Source organism: Marmota flaviventris, chromosome 9, assembly GCF_047511675.1.
Source record: "Marmota flaviventris isolate mMarFla1 chromosome 9, mMarFla1.hap1, whole genome shotgun sequence".
NCBI lineage: Eukaryota > Metazoa > Chordata > Mammalia > Rodentia > Sciuridae > Marmota > Marmota flaviventris.
This window is the reverse complement of record NC_092506.1, coordinates 118559635-118583932: the sequence shown is the minus strand read 5'-3', so window position 1 is coordinate 118583932 and position 24298 is coordinate 118559635. Positions and strand designations below refer to the sequence as shown.

The 24298-nt window shown below is 34.7% G+C and overlaps 1 protein-coding gene across 1 annotated transcript in view; it reads left to right on the top strand.

Annotated features, from left to right (window-relative positions):
* Ncapd3 (non-SMC condensin II complex subunit D3) overlaps positions 1-24298 on the top strand; it is a 78918-nt gene that overhangs the window by 19558 nt on the left and 35062 nt on the right. The window contains exons 10-17 of the mRNA XM_027945409.3: positions 143-215; positions 940-1065; positions 1195-1447; positions 2038-2094; positions 2325-2411; positions 6901-6974; positions 7480-7614; positions 8321-8541. Of these exons, the coding sequence (XP_027801210.2) occupies positions 143-215; positions 940-1065; positions 1195-1447; positions 2038-2094; positions 2325-2411; positions 6901-6974; positions 7480-7614; positions 8321-8541 (1026 nt within the window). The remainder of the gene's footprint in view (positions 1-142; positions 216-939; positions 1066-1194; positions 1448-2037; positions 2095-2324; positions 2412-6900; positions 6975-7479; positions 7615-8320; positions 8542-24298) is intronic.

The window sequence follows — 24298 nt, the reverse complement described above, 5'->3', positions numbered from 1 at the left end:
GAGTAGATTATTTTTAATGTATAGGATTGTTTTTAATATTTGGGATTTCTAATAATTTTTGAGGACAGAGTCAAGGGTAATAACTATTATGTTTTGAAAAAGAGGCATATTGTAAGCAGTTGGTATGTTTTCTTTTAAATAGCTCACTTGTGGATGAACTAAAAGAAAGTATATTTCCAGTCCTTCGTATTTTATTGCAGCACATCTGTGCCAAGGTATCATTTGCATTACTACTAGTAGCAAAAGTAATAGTAATAATAGTAATATTGTAATAATATGTAAGTACATAATTATTAGGAAGTGTGTGCCTGTATTTGTTCTTGGGAATGAGTAGTTTTATTTAATACTTGATGTTTCCCAAAACAGTGTTTTTTTCAAAAAAATAAGCTTTATATTTTAGAAAATATTAAACACAGAAACAGAGTTGTATGATAATCCACCAAATAAAACAAAACCCATTTTTACCAATTTTGTGTTATTTATTTCTCCCCAACATATTTTTGGAGTAAATTCCATCATATCTTTTCACTCATAATATTTCACATGTATATTCCGTAGGATAAGCATTTTCAAACATAACCTAAACAAAACAGTAATTCTCTAATATTATCCACTGTCAAGTCAATGTTCATTTCCATGAGTATCTTAAATTTATGTGACTGTTTTGACAAATGATTCTTAGTTTGAACCCTATGGGCCCTGGAGATCCATAGACTCTTAAATTGTATACTAAATTTGTATTTGCATTTTCCTTGAGAAAGGATTTATGGTTTAATTTTCAAATGGGCCTGAAACCTAAACTTTATAAGTCATTTACTTAACACTTAAAGATTATTCAACTAGCTATTCTCACTAATGTTCAACTTGTATTACAACATGAGTTTCACTTGTCCTATAGGAGGTTATTAGCTAGACAACTTTTCTCTTTCTGTGTTTCAGGTGATAGATAAATCAGAGTATCGTACTTCTGCAGCTCAGTCCCTGGTTCAGCTGCTCAGTAAACTTCCTTCTGCAGATTATGCTACATTCGTTGCCTGGCTTTACAAATACTCACGAAGTTCTAAGGTAGGCGATGTATCTGCATGAAATCCTGGGTTCTGGCTCTGCAAACCTCTAATGACAGCCAGATCTGAATGAAGAAGGGTTTCTTTGGTTCTCCTACTGATGATAATTCTTATGATTTTACTTTACCAGATCCCACATCGGGTTTTTACTCTTGATGTTGTCTTGGCTCTCTTAGAGCTGCCTGAAAGAGAGATAGATGGCACTGTCTCCTTGGAGCATCAGAAGTTCCTTAAGCACAAATTCTTGGTGCAAGAAATTATGTTTGATCGTTGTTTAGACAAGGCACCTACTGTCCGTAGCAAGGCACTGTCCAGCTTTGCTCATTGTTTGGAGTTGTCCATTAGCAATGCATCAGAGAGTGTATTGGAGCTCCTCATTAACAGTAAGTAGGAGAGGCTGAAGGCATATCTCAGTGGTAGAATATATGCCTAACATGTTCAAGGCCCTGGCTTCAAACCAAAGCACCATAAAAAAGGGGAAAAAAAAAAAAAAGAAGAAGAATCAAGAAATGGACTGCAAGATGATCATTCTTTGTTATGGCAAGAATAATGGATCTGATATGATTAAATTTCACTCTCATAAATCATTTTGAGTATATTTGGGGGTAGGGGTGTTGGGAATGGAATCTAGGGCCTTGCACTTGCTAGGCATGTGCTCTGCTACTTTTCTGTACCTCCAGCTTCAAATGACTTTTAAAATAGGGAGGCCTAATTAATTTTAAAGTTCTTTGTAAAGAATGTCATATATTCATATTTTAGAGGTAAAGTTGTTGTCTGCCTTTCCAGTTACTTCACGGTGTGGGGCATTGCATTATAGGGCCATATGTTCCCTTCTAGGAAACATTATCAATTGTCAGCTATTTAGAATACATGCTTTGTCTTTAGGTCTGATTATCTTGAATTTGATTCCTCTATGGATTCTTACTCAGGGTTCATGACACTTTTTCCCTGTTATGTATCTGCTTATTTTTAGGTCCGATAGTTTCACAACTAGGGACTCATACTGGTACCTTACTGAGAAATTCATCAGGTAATATATCAATATATTTTTAAATATTAATAATTGTTTTTAAAGACTTGCTAAACATTTGAAATATTTTTTCTGCCACCATATTTACCTGTTTTAATGTTGTACTTTGCTTCTTTATCAAAGAAGTTCATTTCAGTAATAACTTAGTAACTTAAGTGAGGAACATGTCTTACTGATACTATTAAAAATGTAACAGATTTTTACCTTAACTAGTGTATTTTTTTTTCTAGCTTTTTCCTACCAGAGACAGACAATTAACCCTTCTGAACCCTCAGGGGAGTTGAACGTAAGCAATAGTGGTGAAGTTGGATCTAGAGGTATGTCAGATTTTATCATTATCAAATGGGTAGTACTAAAAATTTTTAATTTTTTTCTTATTTACTCTTAAGAATTAAGACACTTCCTTAAAAGTAAAATAATCTCATTTTATCCTTAATTGATGCCTTTGTACTATACTGTATTTCACTTTAAGATGTAGAATAAAGTATTTCCTAGTTATCATGTACTAAACCCCAGTGTACTGTAACACTACAGAGAACATTAGCAAATATTTTAATTTCTTATTAAAATAGAGTGTTGTGTTGTGACACACGCCTGAAATCCCAACATTTTCGAATGCTGAGTCAGGAGGATCATAAGTTCAAAGCCAGCCTCAGGAAAAACAAGGTGCTAAGCAACTCAGTGAGACCTGTCTCTAAATAAAATACAAAATAGAGCTGGGGCTGGGGCTCAGTAGTTGAGTGCCCCTGACATCTGGGGTAAACCTCCATCCCCCGCCACCTGCCCCCGAAAAAATGTTACAAACTCTTGGGATTGCTGGTCAAAAAAAGAACTAGTTACTAGGGAATGTTCAATAGAGATTACATTTGTGTTTGGGGAAAGGTCACCACAAAGAAGGGGGAAAGACAAACAATACCTGATCCTGTTTCTTTTGTCATTCCAGAATCCAATTAATAAGTTACTGTGACATTTTTAAAAATTTTTTACATTTTTTTTATTTGTTCTAATTAGTTAGTTATATATGACAGTAGAATACATTTTGACACTTCATACGTAAATGGTGTATAACTTCTCATCTTCTGGTTGTACATGATGTAGAATTACACAAATGCTATGAACATTCTTCTATAAGTTTAGTGTAGACACACACTGAAGTGGAACTGCTGGGTCATGGTGTAGCTATGTTTGACATTTTGAGGAACCGTAACTTTTTGTAATAGCTATACCATAATTGCAGTGAGTAATATGTGAAACCCAGGGTGCTTTACCACTGAGCTATGTCCCTAGCCCTTTTCATGTTTTATTTTGAGACAGAATCTTGCTAGATTGCTGAGACTGTTGATTTTACAATCCTCCCGCATTAGCCTCCTGAGTTACTAGGTTTACAGGAATGTATCACCACCCTAAGTCAAATATTTGATTTTTAAATGTTCTTTTCTGTGGGTTGTATTTTCACTTTCTTCATAGTGTATTTGAGGCACAAAACACTTAATTTTTAAATTCAATTTATTTATTTTTTCTTGTGCTTTGCATGTCACAGCTAAAAAAAAAAAAAATTACCTAATCAAAAGTCGTAAAGATTTACTTACTCCTCTTCTAAGAGTTTCATAATTTTAGTTATCATAATTAGGTCTTTGATCAATTTTGAATTAATTTTTGCATGTGGTATGATATTGGTTCATTCTTTGCATGTTGACATAGTACTACTTGTTTGAAAGATGATGTTATTGGCAACTTTGTCAAAAGTAAGTTGATCAGAGATGTGTGAGTTTATTTCTGTACTCAATATTATACCATTGATCTAATATCTGTTTACATGCCAGTACCACCTTGCATTAATTACTGTTGTATGATAGTGCAGAAGAGGAAAATTAATATTTTCCTCAACCCTCATGAGTTTTCAGTTGGAATGAATCCATGAAACAAAAGATAGATTGATGAGAAACTGAGAAATCTTAATGGGAAGTAACTCAAAGCAGTGGCTTAAATTCTACTTACCTCACCCCTTCAACAACAAGCAGTTAATTTGTGGGAAAATAGATTGGGGTGGGGGATGCAGTTTTAGGTTTGTTTGCAGATTCCTTTGGTGCTGCCTTTGGGCTATAAAAATCCAGAGTTGTCTCCAGTAGAAGAAAGTTTATATCCTTTCTTTATACAGAAAACAGAAAGGATAAAGAAAGGTTTTCCTCTGTTTTTTTGAACTGGGGAGGGGCACTCAACTACTAAGCCACATCTCCAAAAATTTACTCACAATCTATTTTGTATTTTATTTAGAGACATGGTCCCATTAAGTTGCTTAGCGCCTCACTGTTACTGAAGCTAGCTTTGAACTCTTGATCCTCCTGCCTCAGCCTTTTAAGCCGCTGGGATTAGAGGGGTACACCATTGTGCCCGGCTTGTTTAATGCTTCTTGATTGCCTTTACCTAAAAAATTTTTGTTTCAAGAGTCATTAAGGTGCTGGTTTCCTTCAATAATAATTCTCGAAATCAGAAAGTATAAGTTCTCCATATTTTTTCTTTTTCAAAATTGATAATTAGGGTCCCTCATATTTCCATACAAAATTTAGGATCAATTTTCAATTTCTACAAAACATGCCATCTTATATTTTCAAAGGGATTGATCTGTAGATCACTTGAGGGACTATTGCCATCTTACTGTAATAAGTCCCCTATTTCTTGAAGATTGGATTTCTCATTGTTTGGGTCTTTAGTTTGTTTCAGTGTTTTTTTGTTGTTTTCATTTGAGCAACTCTTTAAATTTAATTCCATGTATTTTGCTCTTTTTGTTGCTATTATAAATAAAATTGCTCTTTTCATTTTAAATTGTTCATTGTTTTTAGAAATGTTTTTTTGATTATTGATATTGTATCCTGCAATATGCTTACCTTGTTACTAGCTCTAATATTTGTGTGTGTGTGCGTGTGTATGTGTGTGTGTGTATTCCTTAGGATTTTCAACATAGAACATCAAGTCACCTATGAATAGTGATAATTTTGCTTCTTCCTTTCTAATCTCATTGCCTTTTGTTTCTTTGTCTTACCTATTTGCTCTAAGTAAACTCCATAGTACAGTGTTTCATAGAGAAACGAAGCATAAACATCTTGGTATTTCCCTGTATTTGAGGAAAGCTTTTGGTCTTCACCATTGAATATCATGCTAGCAATGGTTTTCTTCCTCCCTTCCCCCAGGATAATCAGTATGAGGAAGTTTCTTTCTATTCCAAGTTTGTTGAACATTTTTATAATAAAAAGTGTTTAGGTTTTGCAAATGCCTTTTCTGCATCTATCAAGATGATTGTGTAGTTTTGTCCTTTATTCTGTTACTATCACTTTTATGTCATTAGATTTTCACACATAGAATCAATATTTCATTCCTTACACAAATCCCAAGATACTTTTGTATCCTGGTGGATTTGATTTCCAGTATTTTATTTAGAATTTTAATGTTTGTTTTTATAAGGGATATTAATCCCTTGTTTTCTTGAGAAGTCTTTGTCTGTTTTGCTGTCGTAGCAGTACTGTCCTAGTATGAGGTAGGAAAGTATGTTCTTCTCTTTTACCTTTTGAATAACTTGTGAAAGATTTGTGTTCATTTTTATCATTTGGTAGAATTCTACAGTAAAACCATCTGTTTCTTGGCTTTTGTATATGTGCAGTATGAAATTTTTTGATGACCAGTTCAGTCTCTTTACTTGTTATAGGTATATTCAAATTTTCTATTTTTTTTTAAGTCAGTTTTGTAGTTTATACCTTTCTAGAAGTATGTCCATTCTATATTCTATTTTTTAAGGTGCCTTCTTATATATCTGCAGTTACCAAAGTGTGGTTTGGGGGTCCTGAGGAATAACTAAGCCTTTTCCTAAGCCTCTTCCAGGGGGCCTTGAAATGAATACTTTGTTCATAATAATATCAAGACATCATTTACTTTCCACACCATGATTTTCTTGCAAGTGTAAATTGGAGTTTTCCTGAGGTCCTGAGATGTGTGAAATCATGACAAATAGAAGTGCAAATCCAGCTGGCTTTTATTAAACCAAACATTAAAGACTTTACAAAAATGTAAAACATTGCCACTCTTTTCATTTTTTTTTTTTTGTCTTTGTTTTATTTTGGAAAATAAGAGTTATTTTTCATTTTAAAAGTGCATGTCTTACTATTTTGAAACAAATTTTAAAGTCCAGGCATGGTGGCTCACCCCTGTAATCCCAGCAATTCAGAAGTCTGAGGCAGGAGGATTGTAAGTTCAAGGCAACTTAGCAAGACCCTGTCTCAAAATTTAAAAATAAAAAGGGCTGGGAATGTAGCTCAGTGGTAAAGTGCCCCTGGGTTTTAACAAAACAAAACAAAGCATTTTAAATGTTTTTAAAATTCTCAATTTAAATTTCTAACTCATTAAAAATTATAATTCACATTATAAAAAGTTCTTTGGAGTCTTTAGCAATTTAAGTGTGGAAAGTTTAAAGTGACTGTTATATATTATCTCATTGAATTTTTAAAATAACCCTATGGGTGAGAGAACCCTGTTTACAGCTAAACAAAATAGAAAAGCTAAATAATTTTTAGAGGTAAGTTCCATATTCTAAAATCTAATTTTTTAATATTCCAGGATTAATATTTTCTAGTGACTACCTAATTATTTAAATTTTCTTCTTTTTCAATACTTTTCAGAATAATGTGATTTATTAGGATTTAAAATAAGCTAATTGAGAGAGTTTTTAGGAGGAGCGTATTTTCTCATTATTGGTTGGTGAAATGTTAGATAGCATCCTATGTTTTTCAGGAATAATTTTTGATGTTTCCTCAACAGAAAGATGTGTTATGGCAATGTTGAGAAAGAGAATCAGGGACGAGAAGACAAATGTCAGGAAGTCTGCGGTTCAGGTGGAGATTTTTCTATGCATTTAAAAAAATACTCTTTGTAAGCACTAGAAACTTGGAAATTCAAAGCAATATTTTTAAAACTTCAAGGCCATATTTATTACTTAACTTGACTTTTCATAGTTAACCCTGGTTCTGTTATAGATTAATTGTACAGAAGAATTATCTGCTTTTAAGCTTTTTTATTGGTTGTTAGCTTTTTAAAAAATCACAAATTTGTATCTATAATTTGTTTTGTTTAGATTCTTAATCTGGGAACCGTGGATGAATTTCCATAGGTTTGAAAAATTGATGGATATTTTTTAAAATTTTATAAATATAAAAATTTTTGTCTGGAGAGGGGCCTTAGCTTTCATCAGATTGAAAAGTTGCGATGCTGTAGGGAACAGGGATGGATTCATACATGACTCTCAAAATGTTAAGAATCACATTTTTTAAGTATCCCTTGTCTTTGGTTTTTCTATACTTATGCTATAATCATCACTTCTTATTGTTTATATGCCTTCAGGTATTAGTGAATATTTTGAAACACTCTGACATCTTGGGTATGGAGGAGGACTTGTCGACTCTACAGGACCTCTGTCGGGACCCCGCAGTATCTGTCCGGAAGCAGTCCCTACAGTCTCTTACTGAACTTCTTATGGTGAGAGGCAAAGCATTATGTATCTAATGCATGGTATTTTACATTGAAAGTAATTCTAGTGCTGGAGATATAGCTTAGTGGTAGAGCATATATTTTTCATGTTCAAAACCCCTGGGTTCAATCCCCAGCACAAAACAAATGAACAACAGCAACAAATAAAAAAACAGTAATTCTACATAATAATGGCCTGTTTCTAATGTATAGTTGACTTGGTAGAAACTAATGTATAGTATAAAAGAGATAATCTTTCAGTCTTACAATTACTGTGCTTCCTATTAAATATAATTAGGAATTACTGCTGAATGTTAATGCATTCTTGAATTCTTGAATTCATTTTAAATCTCAGATAGGAAAAAAGAGTTTCTCAGGATGAATTTGGTTAAGTTAGAGGCCAAGATTAATTTTTGTCAATTAAGATGTATGTAAATGATATTGCTAAAAACAGAGGTCCATTAATTCTATAATTTGCTTCTGCCAACTAATTGGCTATTCAGAAGTTTAAAACCATGTTTATTTCTTTATGTCATGAGAGAAGTCTTTAAGAAATCCATATTTTTACTTTTTCTATCAGTATTTATTTTAATTATTCCTTGGGATAAAATAAGTTTAAAATTTCAGTATGTACTAGTTTATAATAAGCTGGAGATTGAACTTTTAGACTTTTAAAAGCATCAGACTTTCTAATATATAATTTTTTAATCCTTAGGCCCAACCTAGATGTGTCCTGATCCAGAAAGCCTGGCTGATGGGGGTCATCCCGGTGGTGATGGACTGTGAGAGCACTGTGCAGGAGAAGGCCCTGGAGTGCCTGGACCAGCTCCTGTTGCAGAATATTAAGCATCACAGTAAATTTCATGGGGAGGATGACAACCAAGTACTCGCTTGGTCACTTCTTGCCCTCCTCACTACAGAAAGCCAGGAACTAAGGTATGTTAACTATATGATTTTTGCTTCTCATAGAAGGCTTTATGACTTTTAATAATAAATTTTTCCATTGCAAGTATTTTGGCATTTTTGTGGTGACTGTTTTTGTGTCACAATTGATTGCTTTCTTTGCTTCCCTCTGTCTCCTTTTCAATTTGATCTGGTATTTAAATATCTGTTACAAAACATTGATGGATGCATCATATTAGTACCTTTCCCTAATACTGGTTATTATGAAAAATGACTTACAAATTAAACTTTTTGTAACACTTTATTGGATTAGTGGACTTAATAACATTGCAATACTTTTTCCATTTGATAATATTTATTGAGCTTATACTACATATAGTGAACATTTTGTTAAGGGTGCATGCATAATGATACATTTTAATCTGTATTGTAGTAATCTTATAATTGATTTGTGTGTGAGCTATCTTGGTTGCTTTTTTCTTTTTCTTGTATTTTTTTATCATACCACGAATATTTCCCTACTTTTTACATATAGTTATGGAAGAATAATGCAATAGAAAGAGTAATAGAATTGAGTGTCATAAAATACCACTCTGTGGTGGTGGCAAATTATTCTCTTTTATTCTATTTATTTATTTATTCTTTTTATTCTATTTTATTCTCTATGACTGAAAAAACATTCATTCAGTAAATATTTTCTCACTACCAACTAGGTGGCTTTACTGAGGTTTCCTAGAAGGGAGGGATTTAACCAGCAATAGAATCAGCTGATTTTTTTGTTGTTGTTGTAGGGCTATATTATTATGCACACCCAATGTAGTAAAATTTCATGGTAAAATGATTAAAAGTAGAATCAATTTTTCACACAAACACAAAAAGAAGTCTATGATAGCTCGAGACGCTTTTGGGAGGTTTATTCCATTTTTTTTTCTTTTTTTCAAAATTTTATGTCTCAGTATGTGTATAGAGGTACATAGAAAATTAAACAAACCATTTTACAAAGAAAATATACCCATGTAACTACTATCTGAGTCTAGAAATAGACCATTGTTGGGCCCAAGAAGTACCCTCAACCTCCTTCCAGCCAGCCTCCTTCTCTTTTCCTTAGTGGGGGAGCTACTCTTGTGATTTTTTTATTTTTTTTTAATCTTTTATTGATTTTATTTTTTTCTAAATACATGACAGCAGTGGAATGCATTACAATTCTTATTACACATACAGAGCACAATTTTTCATATTTCTGTATATAAAGGATATTCACACCCATTGATGCCTTTATACGTGTACTTTGTTGTTGTTTTTTTGCATTATAATTCTTTTTTTTTTTTTAATTTTTGTTGTCGGTTGTTCAAAACATTACATAGTTCTTGACATATCATATTTCACACTTTGATTCAAGTGGGTTATGAACTCCCATTTTTACCCCGTATACAAATTGCAGAATCATATCAGTTACACATCCATTGATTTACATATTGCCATACTAGTGTCTGTTGTGTTCTGCTGCCTTTCCTATCCTCTACTATCCCCCCTCCCCTCCCCTCCCCTCCCCTCCCCTGTTCTCTCTCTACCCCCTGTACTGTAATTCATTTCTCCCCCTTGTATTTTTTTTCCCTTTCCCCTCACTTCCTCTTGTATGTAATTTCGTATAACCCAGAGGGTCTCCTTCCATTTCCATGCAATTTCCCTTCTCTCTCCCTTTCCCTCCCACCTCTCGTCCCTGTTTAATGTTAATCTTCTTCTCATGCTCTTCATCCCTACTCTGTTCTTAGTTATTCTCCTTATATCAAAGAAGACATTTGGCATTTGTTTTTTAGGGATTGGCTAGCTTCACTTAGCATAATCTGCTCTAATGCCATCCATTTCCCTGCAAATTCTATGATTTTGTCATTTTTTAATGCAGAGTAATACTCCATTGTGTATAAATGCCACATTTTTTTATCCATTCGTCTATTGAAGGGCATCTAGGTTGGTTCCACAGTCTTGCTATTGTGAATTGTGCTGCTATGAACATCGATGTAGCAGTGTCCCTGTAGCATGCTCTTTTTAGGTCTTTAGGGAATAGACCGAGAAGGGAAATAGCTGGGTCAAATGGTGGTTCCATTCCCAGCTTTCCAAGAAATCTCCATACTGCTTTCCAAATTGGCTGCACCAATTTGCAGTCCCACCAGCAATGTACAAGTGTACCCTTTTCCCCACATCCTCGCCAGCACTTGTTGTTGTTTGACTTCCTAATGGCTGCCAATCTTACTGGAGTGAGATGGTATCTTAGGGTGGTTTTGATTTGCATTTCTCTGACTACTAGAGATGGTGAGCATTTTTTCATGTACTTGTTGACTGATTGTATGTCCTCCTCTGAGAAGTGTCTGTTCAGGTCCTTGGCCCATTTGTTGATTGGGTTATTTGTTATCTTATTGTCTAATTTTTTGAGTTCTTTGTATACTCTGGATATTAGGGCTCTATCTGAAGTGTGAGGAGTAAAGATTTGTTCCCAGGATGTAGGCTCCCTATTTACCTCTCTTATTGTTTCTTTTGCTGAGAAAAAACTTTTTAGTTTGAGTAAGTACCATTTGTTGATTCTAGTTATTAACTCTTATTAATTAATTAATAATTAATTCTAGTTATTAATTCCTATTGAGGAATTTGGAGCCCGACCCCACAGTATGTAGATCGTAGCCAACTTTTTCTTCTATCAGATGCCGTGTCTCTGATTTGATATCAAGCTCCTTGATCCATTTTGAGTTAACTTTTGTGCATGGCGAGAGAAAGGGATTCAGTTTCATTTTGTTGCAGATGGATTTCCAGTTTTCCCAGCACCATTTGTTGAAGATGTTATCCTTCCTCCATTGCATGCTTTTAGCCCCTTTATCAAATATAAGATAGTTGTAGTTTTGTGGATTGGTTTCTGTGTCCTCTATTCTGTGCCATTGGTCCACCCGCCTGTTTTGGTACCAGTACCATGCTGTTTTTGTTACTATTGCTCTGTAGTATAGTTTGAAGTCTGGTATCGCTATACCGCCTGATTCACACTTCCTGCTTAGCATTTTGCTATTCTGGGTCTTTTATTTTTCCATATGAATTTCATGATTGCTTTCTCTATTTCTACAAGAAATGCCGTTGGGATTTTGATTGGCATTGCATTAAACCTATAGAGAACTTTTGGTAATATCGCCAGTTTGATGATGTTAGTTCTGCCTATCCATGAACAGGGTATATTTTTCCATCTTCTAAGATCTTTTTCTACTTCTCTCTTTAGGGTTCTGTAGTTTTCATTGTATAAGTCTTTCACCTCTTTTGTTAGGTTGATTCCCAAGTATTTTATTTTCTTTGAGGATATTGTGAATGGAGTGGTTGTCCTCATTTCCATTTCAGAGGATTTGTCGCTGATATACAGGAATACCTTTGATTTATGCATGTTGATTTTATATCCTGCCACTTTGCTGAATTCATTTATTAGCTCTAATAGTTTCTTTGTAGAGCCTTTTGGGTCTGCTAGGTATAGAATCATGTCACTGCAAATAGTGATAATTTAAGTTCTTCTTTTCCTATTTTTATGCCTTTAATTTCTTTCGTCTAATTGCTCTGGCCAGTGTTTCGAGAACTATGTTGAACAGAAGTGGTGAGAGAGGGCATCCCTGTCTTGTTCCAGATTTTAGAGGGAATGCCTTCAATTTTCCTCCATTCAGAATGATGCTAGCCTGAGGCTTAGCATAGATTGCTTTTACAATATTGAGGTATGTTCCTGTTATCCCTAGTTTTTCTAGAGTTTTGAACATAAAGCGATGTTGTACTTTGTCGAATGCTTTTTTCTGCATCTATCGAGATGATCATATGGTTCTTATTTTTAAGTCTATTGATGTGGTGAATAACATTTATTGATTTCCGTATATTGAACCAGCCTTGCATCCCAGGGATGAATCCTACTTGATCATGGTGCACAATTTTTTTGATTTGTTTTTGTATCCGATTCGCCAGAATTTTATTGAGGATTTTTGCATCTAGGTTCATTAGAGATATTGGTCTGTAGTTTTCTTTCTTTGAAGTGTCTTTGTCTGGTTTAGGAATCAGGGTGATGTTGACCTCGTAGAATGAATTTGGAAGTTCTCCCTCTTTTTCTATTTCCTGAAATAGCTTGAAAAGTATTGGTATTAGGTCCTCTTTAAAGGTTTTGTAAAACTCTGCTGTATACCCATCCGGTCCTGGGCTTTTCTTAGTTGGTAGTCTTTTGATGGTTTCTTCTATTTCCTCAATTCATATTGGTCTGTTTAGGTTGTCTATATCCTCCTGACTCAATCTGGGCAGATCATATGACTTAATAAATTTATCAATGCCTTCACTATCTTCTATTTTATTGGAGTATAAGGATTCAAAATAATTTCTGATTATCTTCTGTATTTCTGAAGTGTCTGTTGTGATATTTCCTTTTTCATCCCGTATGCTAGGAATTTGAGTTCTCTCTCTTCTTCTCTTTGTTAGCATGGCTAAGGGTCTGTCGATTTTATTTATTTTTTCAAAGAACCAACTTTTAGTTTTGTTCCTTTTGTTTCGATTTCATTAATTTCAGCTCTGATTTTAATTATTTCTTGCCTTCTACTTCTTTTGCTGTTGTTTTGCTCTTCTTTTTCTGGGATTTTGAGATGAAGTATGAGATCATTTATTTGTTGGTTTTTTCTTTTTTTAAGGAATGAACTCCAAGCAATGAATTTTCCTCTTAGAACTGCTTTCAATGTGTCCCATAGATTCCGATATGTTGTGTCTGTGTTTTCATTTATCTCTAAGAATTTTTTAATTTCCTCCTTGATGTCTTCTATAACCCATTGATCATTCAGTAACCTATTGTTCATTCTCCAAGTGATGCTTGATTTTTCCTTCCTTCTTTTATCCTTGATTTTCAGTTTCATTCCATTATGATCAGATAATATGCATTGTATTATCTCTACTCCTTTATGTTGTCTAAGAGTTGCCCTGTGACATAATATATGATCTGTTTTTGAGAAGGATCCATGTGCTGCTGAGAAAAAAGTGTAACTGCTTGATGTTGGGTGGTATATTCTATATATGTCAATTAAGTCTAGGTTATTAATTGTGTTATTGAGTTCTATAGTTTCCTTATTCAACTTTTGTTTGGAAGATCTGTCCATTGGTGAGAGAGGTGTGTTGAAGTCTTCCATGATTATTGTATGGTGGTCTATTAGACTCTTGAATTTGAGAAGAGTTTGTTTGATGAACATAGCTGCACCATTGTTTGGGGCATATATATTTATGATTGTTATGTCTTGTTGGTGTATGGTTCCCTTGAGCAGTATGTAGTGTCCCTCTTTATCCCTTTTGATTAACTTTGGCTTGAAATCTATTTTATTTGATATGAGTATGGACACTCCTGCTTGTTTCTGAAGTCCATATGAGTGATATGATTTTTCCCAACCTTTCACCTTCAGTGTATGTATGTCTTTTCCTATCAAATGCGTCTCCTGTAGACAGCATATTGTTGGGTCTTGTTTTGTGATCCATTCTACTAGCCTGTGTCTCTTAATTGGTGAGTTTAAGCCATTAACATTTAGGGTTATTATTGTGATATGGGTTGTTCTTCCAGCCATATTTGTTTATTTCTGTTACTAAACATGGTTTGTTTTCCTCTTTGATTATTTTCCCCCCTTTACTGTCCTACCTCCCACTGTTGGTTTTCATTGTTATTTTCCATTTCCTCTTCCTGTAATGTTTTGGCGAGGATGTTTTGAAGAGATGGTTTTCTAGATGCAAATTCTTTTAAATTTTATTTATCGTGGAAGGTTTTAATTTCATCTTCCATCCTGAAGCTTAATTTCGCTGGATACACAATTCTTGGTTGGAATCCATTTTCTTTCAGTGTTTGAAATATATTATTCCAGTATCTTCTAGCTTTCAGAGTCTGTGTTGAAAGATCAGCTGTTATCCTGATTGGTTTACCCCTGAATGTAATCTGCTTCCTTTCTCTTGTAGCTTTTAAAATTCTCTCCTTATTCTGTATTTTGGGCATCTTCATTATAATGTGTCTTGGTGTGGATCTCTTATGATTTTGCACATTCGGCGTCCTGTAGGCTTCTAGGATTTGGGATTCTGTCTCATTCTTCAAGTCTGGGAAGTTTTCTCGTATTATTTCATTGAATAGATTGCTCATTCCTTTGGTTTGGACCTCTATACCTTCCTGTATCCCAGTGACTATAAGTTTGGTCTCTTGATGTTATCCCATATTTCTTGGATGTTCTGCTCATGGTTTCTTAACAGTCTTGCTGAGCTGTCTGTGTTCTTTTCCATTTGAAATACTTTGTCTTCATTGTCTGATGTTCTATCTTCTAAGTGATCTACTCTGCTGGTAGTATTCTCCATTGAGTTTTTAAGTTGGTTTATTGCTTCCTGCATTTCTAGGATTTCTGTTTGTTTGTTTTTTATAACCTCTATCTCCCTGTATAGTTGATCTTTTGCTTCTTGGATTTGTTTATGTAATTCATTGTTGAAGTGATCTTTCATTGTCTGATTTTGCTGTCTAATGTCTTCCTTGAGACTCCAGATCATCTGAAGCATGTATATCCTGAATCCTTTATCTGACATTCCATCTGCTGCAGCTATTACCTCTTCTAAAGTTGAGTTGACCTGCATTACTTGTGGTCCTTTCTTTCCTTGTCTTTTCATACTGCTCGCATTTCTTTCTGCTTGGTGAAACTGTTGTGTTATTGAAATTTTCCCCCTATATATTTGTATTGCTCTTGTATAGTTGAAAAGTCTCCCTTGCAGGGGCGGGCGGCGGCTGTGCTCCTTCTCCAATTGGGGTGATCTGTCTACCACGCTGACGGGCCGCTGGGCCTGTTCTGCCGGTCGGTTACAGGTCTGCCTACCTTGCAGGCGCGGGTGGCGGCTCTGCTCTGCCCCTACTCCAATTGGGGTGACATGTCTACCATGCCGGCAGGCCGCTGGGCCTGTTCCGCCCTTCGTTCGCAGGTCTGCCTACCTTGCGGGCGCGGGCGGCGGCTCTGCTCTGCCCCTACTCCAATTGGGGTGACGTGACTACCATGCCAGCGGGTCGCTGGGCCTGTTCCGGGAGCGGGCGGCAGCTCTGCTCTGCCCCCTACTCTTGTGATTTTAACACCACGTTTTACTTTGCTCTATTCTTGAACTTTATATAAATGGAATTCTGTGGTATGTCTCTTGTGAATCTAATTCCTTTCATTCAACATAATGTAGAAGTCATTCAGATTATTATGTCGATCATTCATTTTAATTCCTGGACACACACACACAAATACACATAAGTGTGATATTTGTGACTGAAACACAATCAAATTTATGTTGTGAACATTCATATACATATCTTTATATATACACATCTATTGGGTATATACGTAGGAAAATTATTGTTAAATAATAATGTTTGTATTCATCTTTAAATAAAAACTGATAGAATTTTCCAGAGTGGTAATTGCAATTTACATTTTTACTATTAGTGTATTTCAGTTATTCTGTGTCTCAAACAGCATTTTGAATTTTTTTTTTCTTTTGGTGAGTGAGATCGGTATTTCATTGTCTTCAGTTTAGACTCCATGTTGACTAATGAGATTGAGCCTTTTTTCATGTGGATTACCACTTAGACATTCATATTTGTGAATTACCTGTTAAGGTCTCTTGTCTTAGTTTTTATTGGATTGTTACTCTTTTGCTTATTCATCTGAAAGTGTTCATTACATTTTCAATAAACAAGCTTATATATTGCACATGTCTTCTCCCACTCTATGGTTTACCTTTTTACTCTTTACTTCTTCTTTTTTTAGTGGTAGAGATTAAACCCAGGGCATTCTCTACTCTTTTGATTGTGTTTAGTCTGTGATTGGTTTTCTTTGTGATTAGCATATCATCATTTTATTGGTTTTTATTTGTGGTTCAAATTATTAACACGTTGTACAGATTAGTGGAATTCACTGTGATATTTCTATACATGCATATGTTGTGCATTGATCAAGTCCTACTGATCATTTCTTCTTCTACCCTCTCTCTTTCCTTCACCTTCCTACCCTATTCCTCCTACCTCAGTTCCTATAATCCCTCTTCTACTTTTGGGTTTCTTTCTCTCTTTCTTCCTTCTTTTTATTTATTTATTTTTGTTTGTTTCGTTTTGTTTCCACATATCAGAAAGAAATGCAGTACTTGTCTTTCTATGGGTGTCTGATTTTGCTTAACATGATGTTCTCTAGTTCTATCCATTTTATTGCAAATGACAAGATTTCACTCTTTTTTATGGCTGAATAATACTTCCTTTGTATATACACTATTTTCTTTATCCAGTTATCTGTTAATGGACACCTAGGATGATTTTATATCTTAGCTGTTATAAATAGTACCACAGTAAACATGGGGATGCAGGTATTTCTTTTTTCTCTGCTGACTTCATTTCCTTCTGATATATGCCCAGGAGTGAGATAGTTTGATCACATTTGATCATATGATCTATTTTTAGTTTTTTGAGAAACCTCTATACTGTTTTCCATAGTGGTTGTAAAGTCTTTTCCTACCGTATATTTGTGTAAATATTTTCTTATATAATCTCTTAGAAGTCTGTTATATTTTTCTTTTCCCTTTCACTGTTAGATCTTTAAAATTTATCTGGTATTGAATTTTGTATACCATATAATTAGGGATCAAATTTCAAGTCTTTCTAAATAAAGATCCAATTGAAATATTAATTGAAAAGACAACTTTTATTCTCTGCTTTGCAGTACCATCTTTATGACAAATAGGTTGTTCTTAATTCTAGTTCTGTTTTACTCCTTTTTTGTATATCTGTTTCCCGTTCGGTATCACAGATTTAATTATTGTGGCTCTGTTGGGTCTCTATAGTAGAGTAAGTCTTGTGTTGTTCTCCCCTTGTCCTTGTATAGTTCTTTGATATTATTTAGTTATTCCAGGCTTTATTCATATGGCTTGGAATATTCCACTATTAAATCTTTTTACTGAATTATTATTGCATTTTTTATTTCTAGAATTTTTATTTTGTTACAGTTTTCAGTTTTCTGTTGAAACTGTCAATCTTGTATTTTGCTTTCTTGCTTATACTAGGAATAAGGACTTTAGATTTGTGCATCTGATAACTTCACTGGTTGGGCGAAGTCTGCTTTGTATTTTTGGTATGTCTTATGTCCTCATATACTGTTGCATGCTAGAAAAATTATAAAAATTGATCATGTACTACCTTCCTAAGGCCAATATCAAAAATTACCAACCAATTCATATGGATCAGATAATATTCACTGAGCATTAATAGTAAGGGTTAAAAAGCCCCAAACAAAACATTTAAACAATTCCACGGTCAGAGACCAGTGAATTAGTTTTGGAACTGTATATACAGAAAAACTTGAAGAATCATATAATGGGGTACTTAGAAAGAAATGTATAATGTTAAATATTTAGAAAAGGTAACAGACTGGCCAGGTGTGGTGGTACAGCTTGGGAGGCTGTAGCAGGAAGATTGCAAGTTTGAGGCCAACCTCAGCTACTTAGTGAAAAACTGTATCAAAAAATAAAAAGGGAATGTGGCTAAGTGGGAAAGCACCCCTGGGTTAAATCCCTAATACCAAAAAAAGGGGTGGAGGGGAAGCACAGACTGAAAATTAACCACCTACATGTTTAGCTTAAGTTAGAAAAAGTAACTGAGTAAGCTTGAAGAAAAATACCAAAAAATAAGAGCAGATATTACTGTACTGGCTTAACAAAGAAAAACCAAGTCTTCAGAAAGTTTAATGGAAAGGACAAACTGCTATTGAGGTTTGCCAAGAGAAAAGAGAAGACACAGATAAATAGTATTATCAGTGAAATGGGTGGTAAAATTACAGTCATATAAATTTCTAAAATGTTTAGAATATATTACTATTTTTATAAAAGAGTATATATAGTTCTTCATACTTGTTTTTTATTTAAAGTTTTCATTGATATAGTCCCCTATATTAATTTGCTATGATTGCCATTACAAAATGCCACAGAATATATTTCTTGAATAACAGAAATATATTTTCTCAAGTTCTGGAGACTAGAGGTCCAAGGTGAAGGTTCTGGCAGCTTTTGTTACTCTTGAGATCTCACCTTGACCTACAGATAGCCACATCTGTGCTGCCTATCTTTCCTCTGTGCGTGCATATCCCTAGTATCTCGTTGTGAGTCCAGATTTTCTCTTATAAGGACAACTGTTACATTGGATCACAGCCCACTCTAATGGCCCTCATTTTAACTTCATCACTTCTTTATAGGCCCTATATTCAAATACAATCACATTCTGAGGTTATAGGGGTTAGAATTTTAACATAAAAATTTCAAAGGAACACAATTCTGTACCTAGTTCTAAAGGGAACAGGTTAAATCTTCTCAGCACTAAGCCTAAGCAACACCTTGCCTGGTACATTATAGCACCTCAGTGAATACCTATTTGAATAGTTATTGTCAATACCTGCTATGGTTGAATGGTCCCTCCAAAGCGCATGTTGAAATTTAATAGCAGTGTCTGGAGGTAGGACCTTTAACAGGTTATCAAAAGGGCTTTCAGGAATGGACTTTTTCTTGCCTCTTTACCCATACAGATATCCACACCACCCTTTTGGGAGAACACAGCACGCAAGGCACCACCTGGCGGCAGAGAATGACCTCAGTGGTTGCTGAAACTGCTGCTGCTTTATCCCCAGACTTCCCAACCTCTAGAACTATAAGCAATAAATTGGTATTCTTTATAAATTACTCAATCTCAGGTATTACTTTATAACAACAACAACAACAAAAAAAAAAAAACAGGCTAAGACGGCACCATAAATGAAATTAAAACACAAAGAACAAATTGGAAAAAGTATAACATTTGATAAAGGATGATGTCCTGTATCTACTAATAATACTTATAAATCAATAAGCATGATCTCCTAATAAAGAAATGGATACATTCTCTTAAAATACAGTTTGCAAAAGTTGAAACAAATGAAAAACAAACAGAAGCATATTGAATCTGATATTAAACTTTTTAACACTCAGAGGAATTAAAATAAATTTTATGTTCTCAAAATGTGAGACTTGAAAAGAATCTGAGAAAATGGACATTTTTACATCTTTGGTTAGAGTATAAATTGTCTAGACTTGTTTAGAGGATGATCTAGCATTGTTTCTCAACATTTGCCATCCCAAGAATGTGTTTCTTCCTCCCCTGAATGTTCCAGCCTTCCTGGGCAGGCTGTCCTTTGTCATTTTGCACTCTACCCAGAGCGGTCTTTCTGCATGCATAATTTCTTCAGAGAGCTTCATAAGATGTCCTCAATTATAGCACTTCTTGCATCCCTCATCTTTCCCCACATGGGTTTTATGTCCTAACAATCCCAGCCTATTCCCCACACCTTCTTGCCTTTTTGAACACCACACTTTCAGCATGGTATTCTCTGTCCCTAAAAGGACAGCCTTTCCTCCTTTGTTTGCCCTTGTTCTTCAAGATTTTCTTTACTTCCCTCTGGCAGTCTTACCTGACTCCCCTGGTCTGAGTTACTTACATTTCATGTGTTCTGTAACACATTTTAACATGTGCAGTTGAGGTGTACTATACAATTTGAGAGTATGACAGCATCCTCCACAGGCTTTGTTTTCATTTTCAGATATGGAAAACAGCCTATGGATATTTGAGATCACAGGTGAGAAATACAGATGAAAGGCAGAAAATCTATTGAGGGTAAATGAAAGATGGATGATATGTAGTGAAGAAAGTTTCTGGAAAAAGAATAGTGCCGCAGTCCAGCTGCAGCAAAATAACCGGGGGGTGACGAATAACTTGTGTAGATTGATACAGCAGGAGTGGAAGCCGTTTATTGTAGGACTGGAGCAATATTTATACATTCCACACAGCTTATCTTAATTAGCATAAACTAGATACATCAGTCAACCAATAAGGAATCTCCACACTTAATGGCTCACTGGCGTTACTTCACAAACCACTCCCTCTGGCATTTTGCCAGGCACCATCCAGACTTGTTTACGAACTCTAACATTCCCCTGGCAAAATGCCAGGTGTTATTTTGACTTGTTTACAGACTCTAACAGAATAGTATTTCAAGGGTTGAACTTCATAGAGTAGGAGGAGGGCCAGAGATGTAACTCAGAGTTACAGTGATTGCCTATTCTGCTGAACACCCTTGGTTTGATTCCCTGCACAAATAAATGAATAAAGTAGGAGGAAGGAAGTTCAGAGATAAATGTAATCAAAAGATAAAGTGGAAAGAGAAGTACAAAAGAGGGCATGAACACTAGAGCTTGCTAGCATTTCTTTTCTCAATAAAGCAGTCATAAGAATCATTTGCCTACAGTCAGAAAGGAAAAGGTAGAGTAGGGCCCTTAACTGTAAAGATTTAGGGTAACCACTAAAAGACATGGGCTAGTTCAAAACCTCTTACACCAGTAATTCTGGTGTAATTGATTTGTGAAATCTGCCTTTAATCATAATATGAAGATGTTACTTGCCATTTTTCACTCATTCTTTCATGATAAGATAGTGGAATTTTGCTGAAGCCATCTGATAGATAATAGTAAAACATAAAGAGGGAAGCATATATGAGAATTCCCCATTTTAACATTGACACTCATCTCATTAAGTTTATTTGGTTTGGGAAAAGAGTTATTTTTGTTAAATACTATATATATGTACACAAAGTAGAGTCACACCATTTGTGTTTTCATATGTATACTTAGGGTAAACAAATTTAAAAATATTTGTTGATTGCATAGATCATATATATAAACATACAGTGTTGTCATTTTTAAATGAACCAATTTTTTAAATTTCTAGGTTTCAATTTCTAATATGACAATAATAATCCTCAAATAATAACAACAGTAATTCTCATAGACAAATTATTTGGGATGGTCAGTAATTTTGAATTTAAAGAGGTTCTGGGCTGGGGGTGCAGCTCAGTGGTAGAGCATTTACCTAGCTTGCTTGAGGCCAAGTGCCACCCAAAAAACAAAAGAAAAAAAGGAAAAGAATTTAAAGGATCCTTAGATGAAAAGGCATGAGAGTCACTGATCTTAGGAATCTGTTTTAAAAATCAGAAGCACTCTTAAGCACTTTAAGTGTTGGAGAAGAATTCAACTCATTTGCTCCTCTCAGGTTGCTCTCAATCCAGTGGAAATTCCAAAACAAAGTAAAATCATGATTTTAGTAGAAAGTAAATTACACCCACTTTGGAAGAAAGTAAGCACAGAGGAAGGGCATGTAGCATTTTTGTGATTTCCTCCTGCTTTCCCTCTTCCTTTGTCTCTTCTTTGTTCATCCTTCTCCTTCCTTTTTCTTACTCCTTCTCTTCTTCCTTTCATCCTTAGGGGGGTGTTTTTTCCATTTTCTGTTGCTATTACAAAATACTTGAGGCTGAATATTTTGTAAAGAAGAGAGGTGAAGGGCTGGGGATATAGCTCAGTTGGAAGAGTGCTTGCCTCGCATACACAAGGCCCTGGGTTCAATCCCCAGCACCACAAAAAAAAAAAAAAAGAGAGAGAGAGAGAGAGGTTAATTTAGCTCATAGTTCTTGAAACTCTAAGTCCAAGATCAAGTGGCCCCACCAGTTTTAGCCTTTGGTGAGGACCTTGTGGTAGGTGACATCACAAAGGCAAGAGCATCCATAGAAAATCACATGAGGAGACAGGAAGCCAAAGAGATTCAGGGGCCAGACTTGTTCTTTTTGGTAACCACTTGCTTTGGTGAGAACTAACTTTGAGAGACCAGTATTAATCCCTTCTGAGGGTGGTGACCCCATGACCTCATTACCTTACTTCTATGGTAAAAGTTCCACTACCTTTAATACCTCCATGGTGAGGACTAAGCTTCCTATGAATTCTGGGGGGCACATTCAAACCTTATGCAAACCATAGTAGATAGCTTCCTAGAAGTGGTAGCATGAGCTAAATATTGGGGAACATGTGGGAATTAATCAGGCAACCATAGAACTGAGGATTTCCAGGTAGGAAATAGCAATGCAAAGGCCTAAGAGGTCTGAAGGCTCCACAAATTCTCTAAGGAAAATGACTTTCAGGTGCCATTGACTTGAGGTATAGAAAGAAAGGTCAGGTGGGGACCAGGAGGAGGGCTGGAGATGGGAGTCCAATTTTGAATGTAGTCTTGGATGCTTGATCACATGTGAGAGGGGAGTTCATTGTAATGAATGAGATCCATAGAATAAGCTTGTAGGTAAGAGAAAACAGGACTAGGAATAGAGCTTTTCAAAATCAGCAATTAAAGTGATTAGAATGAAAGAGATTAGAGAAGGGAAATAAAAGTGATCCACTAGGTAGAGCAGAGTAATAAGGGTGACTAATAACAGTTTATACCTCTAAGAGATACCAAATAAAACAGAATAAGTTTACTGACTATTGATTTTGACATTAGGAGACAGTCATTGGTGCTTTTTGGTTAGCATTTATTGAATCTCATTCTGTTGTTTTGTTGTTATTGTTTCTCATTCTAACTAGATAGGTACTGTCTATGATTGACTTGGGGGTGTGGCTGAGGAGTGAGATGAGAAGTACTTCACATATAAGTTGTCAGAGGAGCCAGATTTGAGACTTCAAGGAGGTTCAGAGAATTTTTTCCTCATTCTGTTGGTTGCCTTATAGTAAAACCACTTAATATAGTAAACCAGACCCAGCCTCCAGAAGCATTTTTAATTTTATGTTTAAAGGTTTTGAAATCTGTTTCTAAGTGATATTAATAGGTTACAGCAGATTTTACCTCTTTTTAAAATTTTATTTCTTCTAATTTGTTATGTGACAGCAGAATGCAATTCAATTCATATTGCACAAACGGAGCACAATTTTTCATGTCTCTGGTTGTACACAAAGTAGAGTCACACCATGCATGTTTTCATACATGTACTTAGGGTAAACAAATTTTAAAATATTTGTTGATTGCATAGATCATGTGGTGTTAGCATAAATATCATGAGCTATGGGTAGTAAAACTCTTGATTTGGAAATATATTTTAAACAATAGTTAATTTATTAATAAAACCATTCATTTATGTACAAAACAATTTATTAATAAATTTATTAATAAAACCATTCATTTATATACAAAACAAACATATCTATTATCACAGTAAGCATAATATACTTACTGTGATAATAGATGTGTTTGTTTTGTATAGCTATCTTGACTGTATGCTTTTTCTTTTAAAAAATATTTAATGAAGAAGTCTAATTAATCTCATGTGTGTGTGCTCCAGCAGTCTAAGGAAGAATTAATTGGAGGAAGAAGTATGTTTTTCTCTTTGCTTAATATATAGAACATGGCTTTGTCTCATGAGTCAGGGTCTCAGTACTATGGTAAGAAGTAAAATAAGAGACTGCTTAAAAATAATAGTGATATAATATGAATACTTTAATACATCAGAAGCATTTTTATGAGGTGATCTTTATAATCACCTTTTTAAAAATAGTGTTATTGTATTTTTTATACTTTAATTTTATTTGTTTATATTTATGTGGTACAGAGGATCAAACTCAGTGCCTCATGCACCGTAGGCAAGGGCTCTACCACTGAGCTACAGCTTCAGCCTCCAGAAGCATTTTTAATTTTATGTTTAAAGTTTTCAAAATCTGTTTCTGAGTAGTATTAATAGGTTACAGCAGATTTTACCTCTTTTTTAAAATTTTATTTATTCTAATTTGTTATATAGACAACAAAATGCAATTCAATTCATATAGAGCACAATTTTTCATGTCTCTGGTTGTATACAAAGTAGAGTCACACCATTTGTGT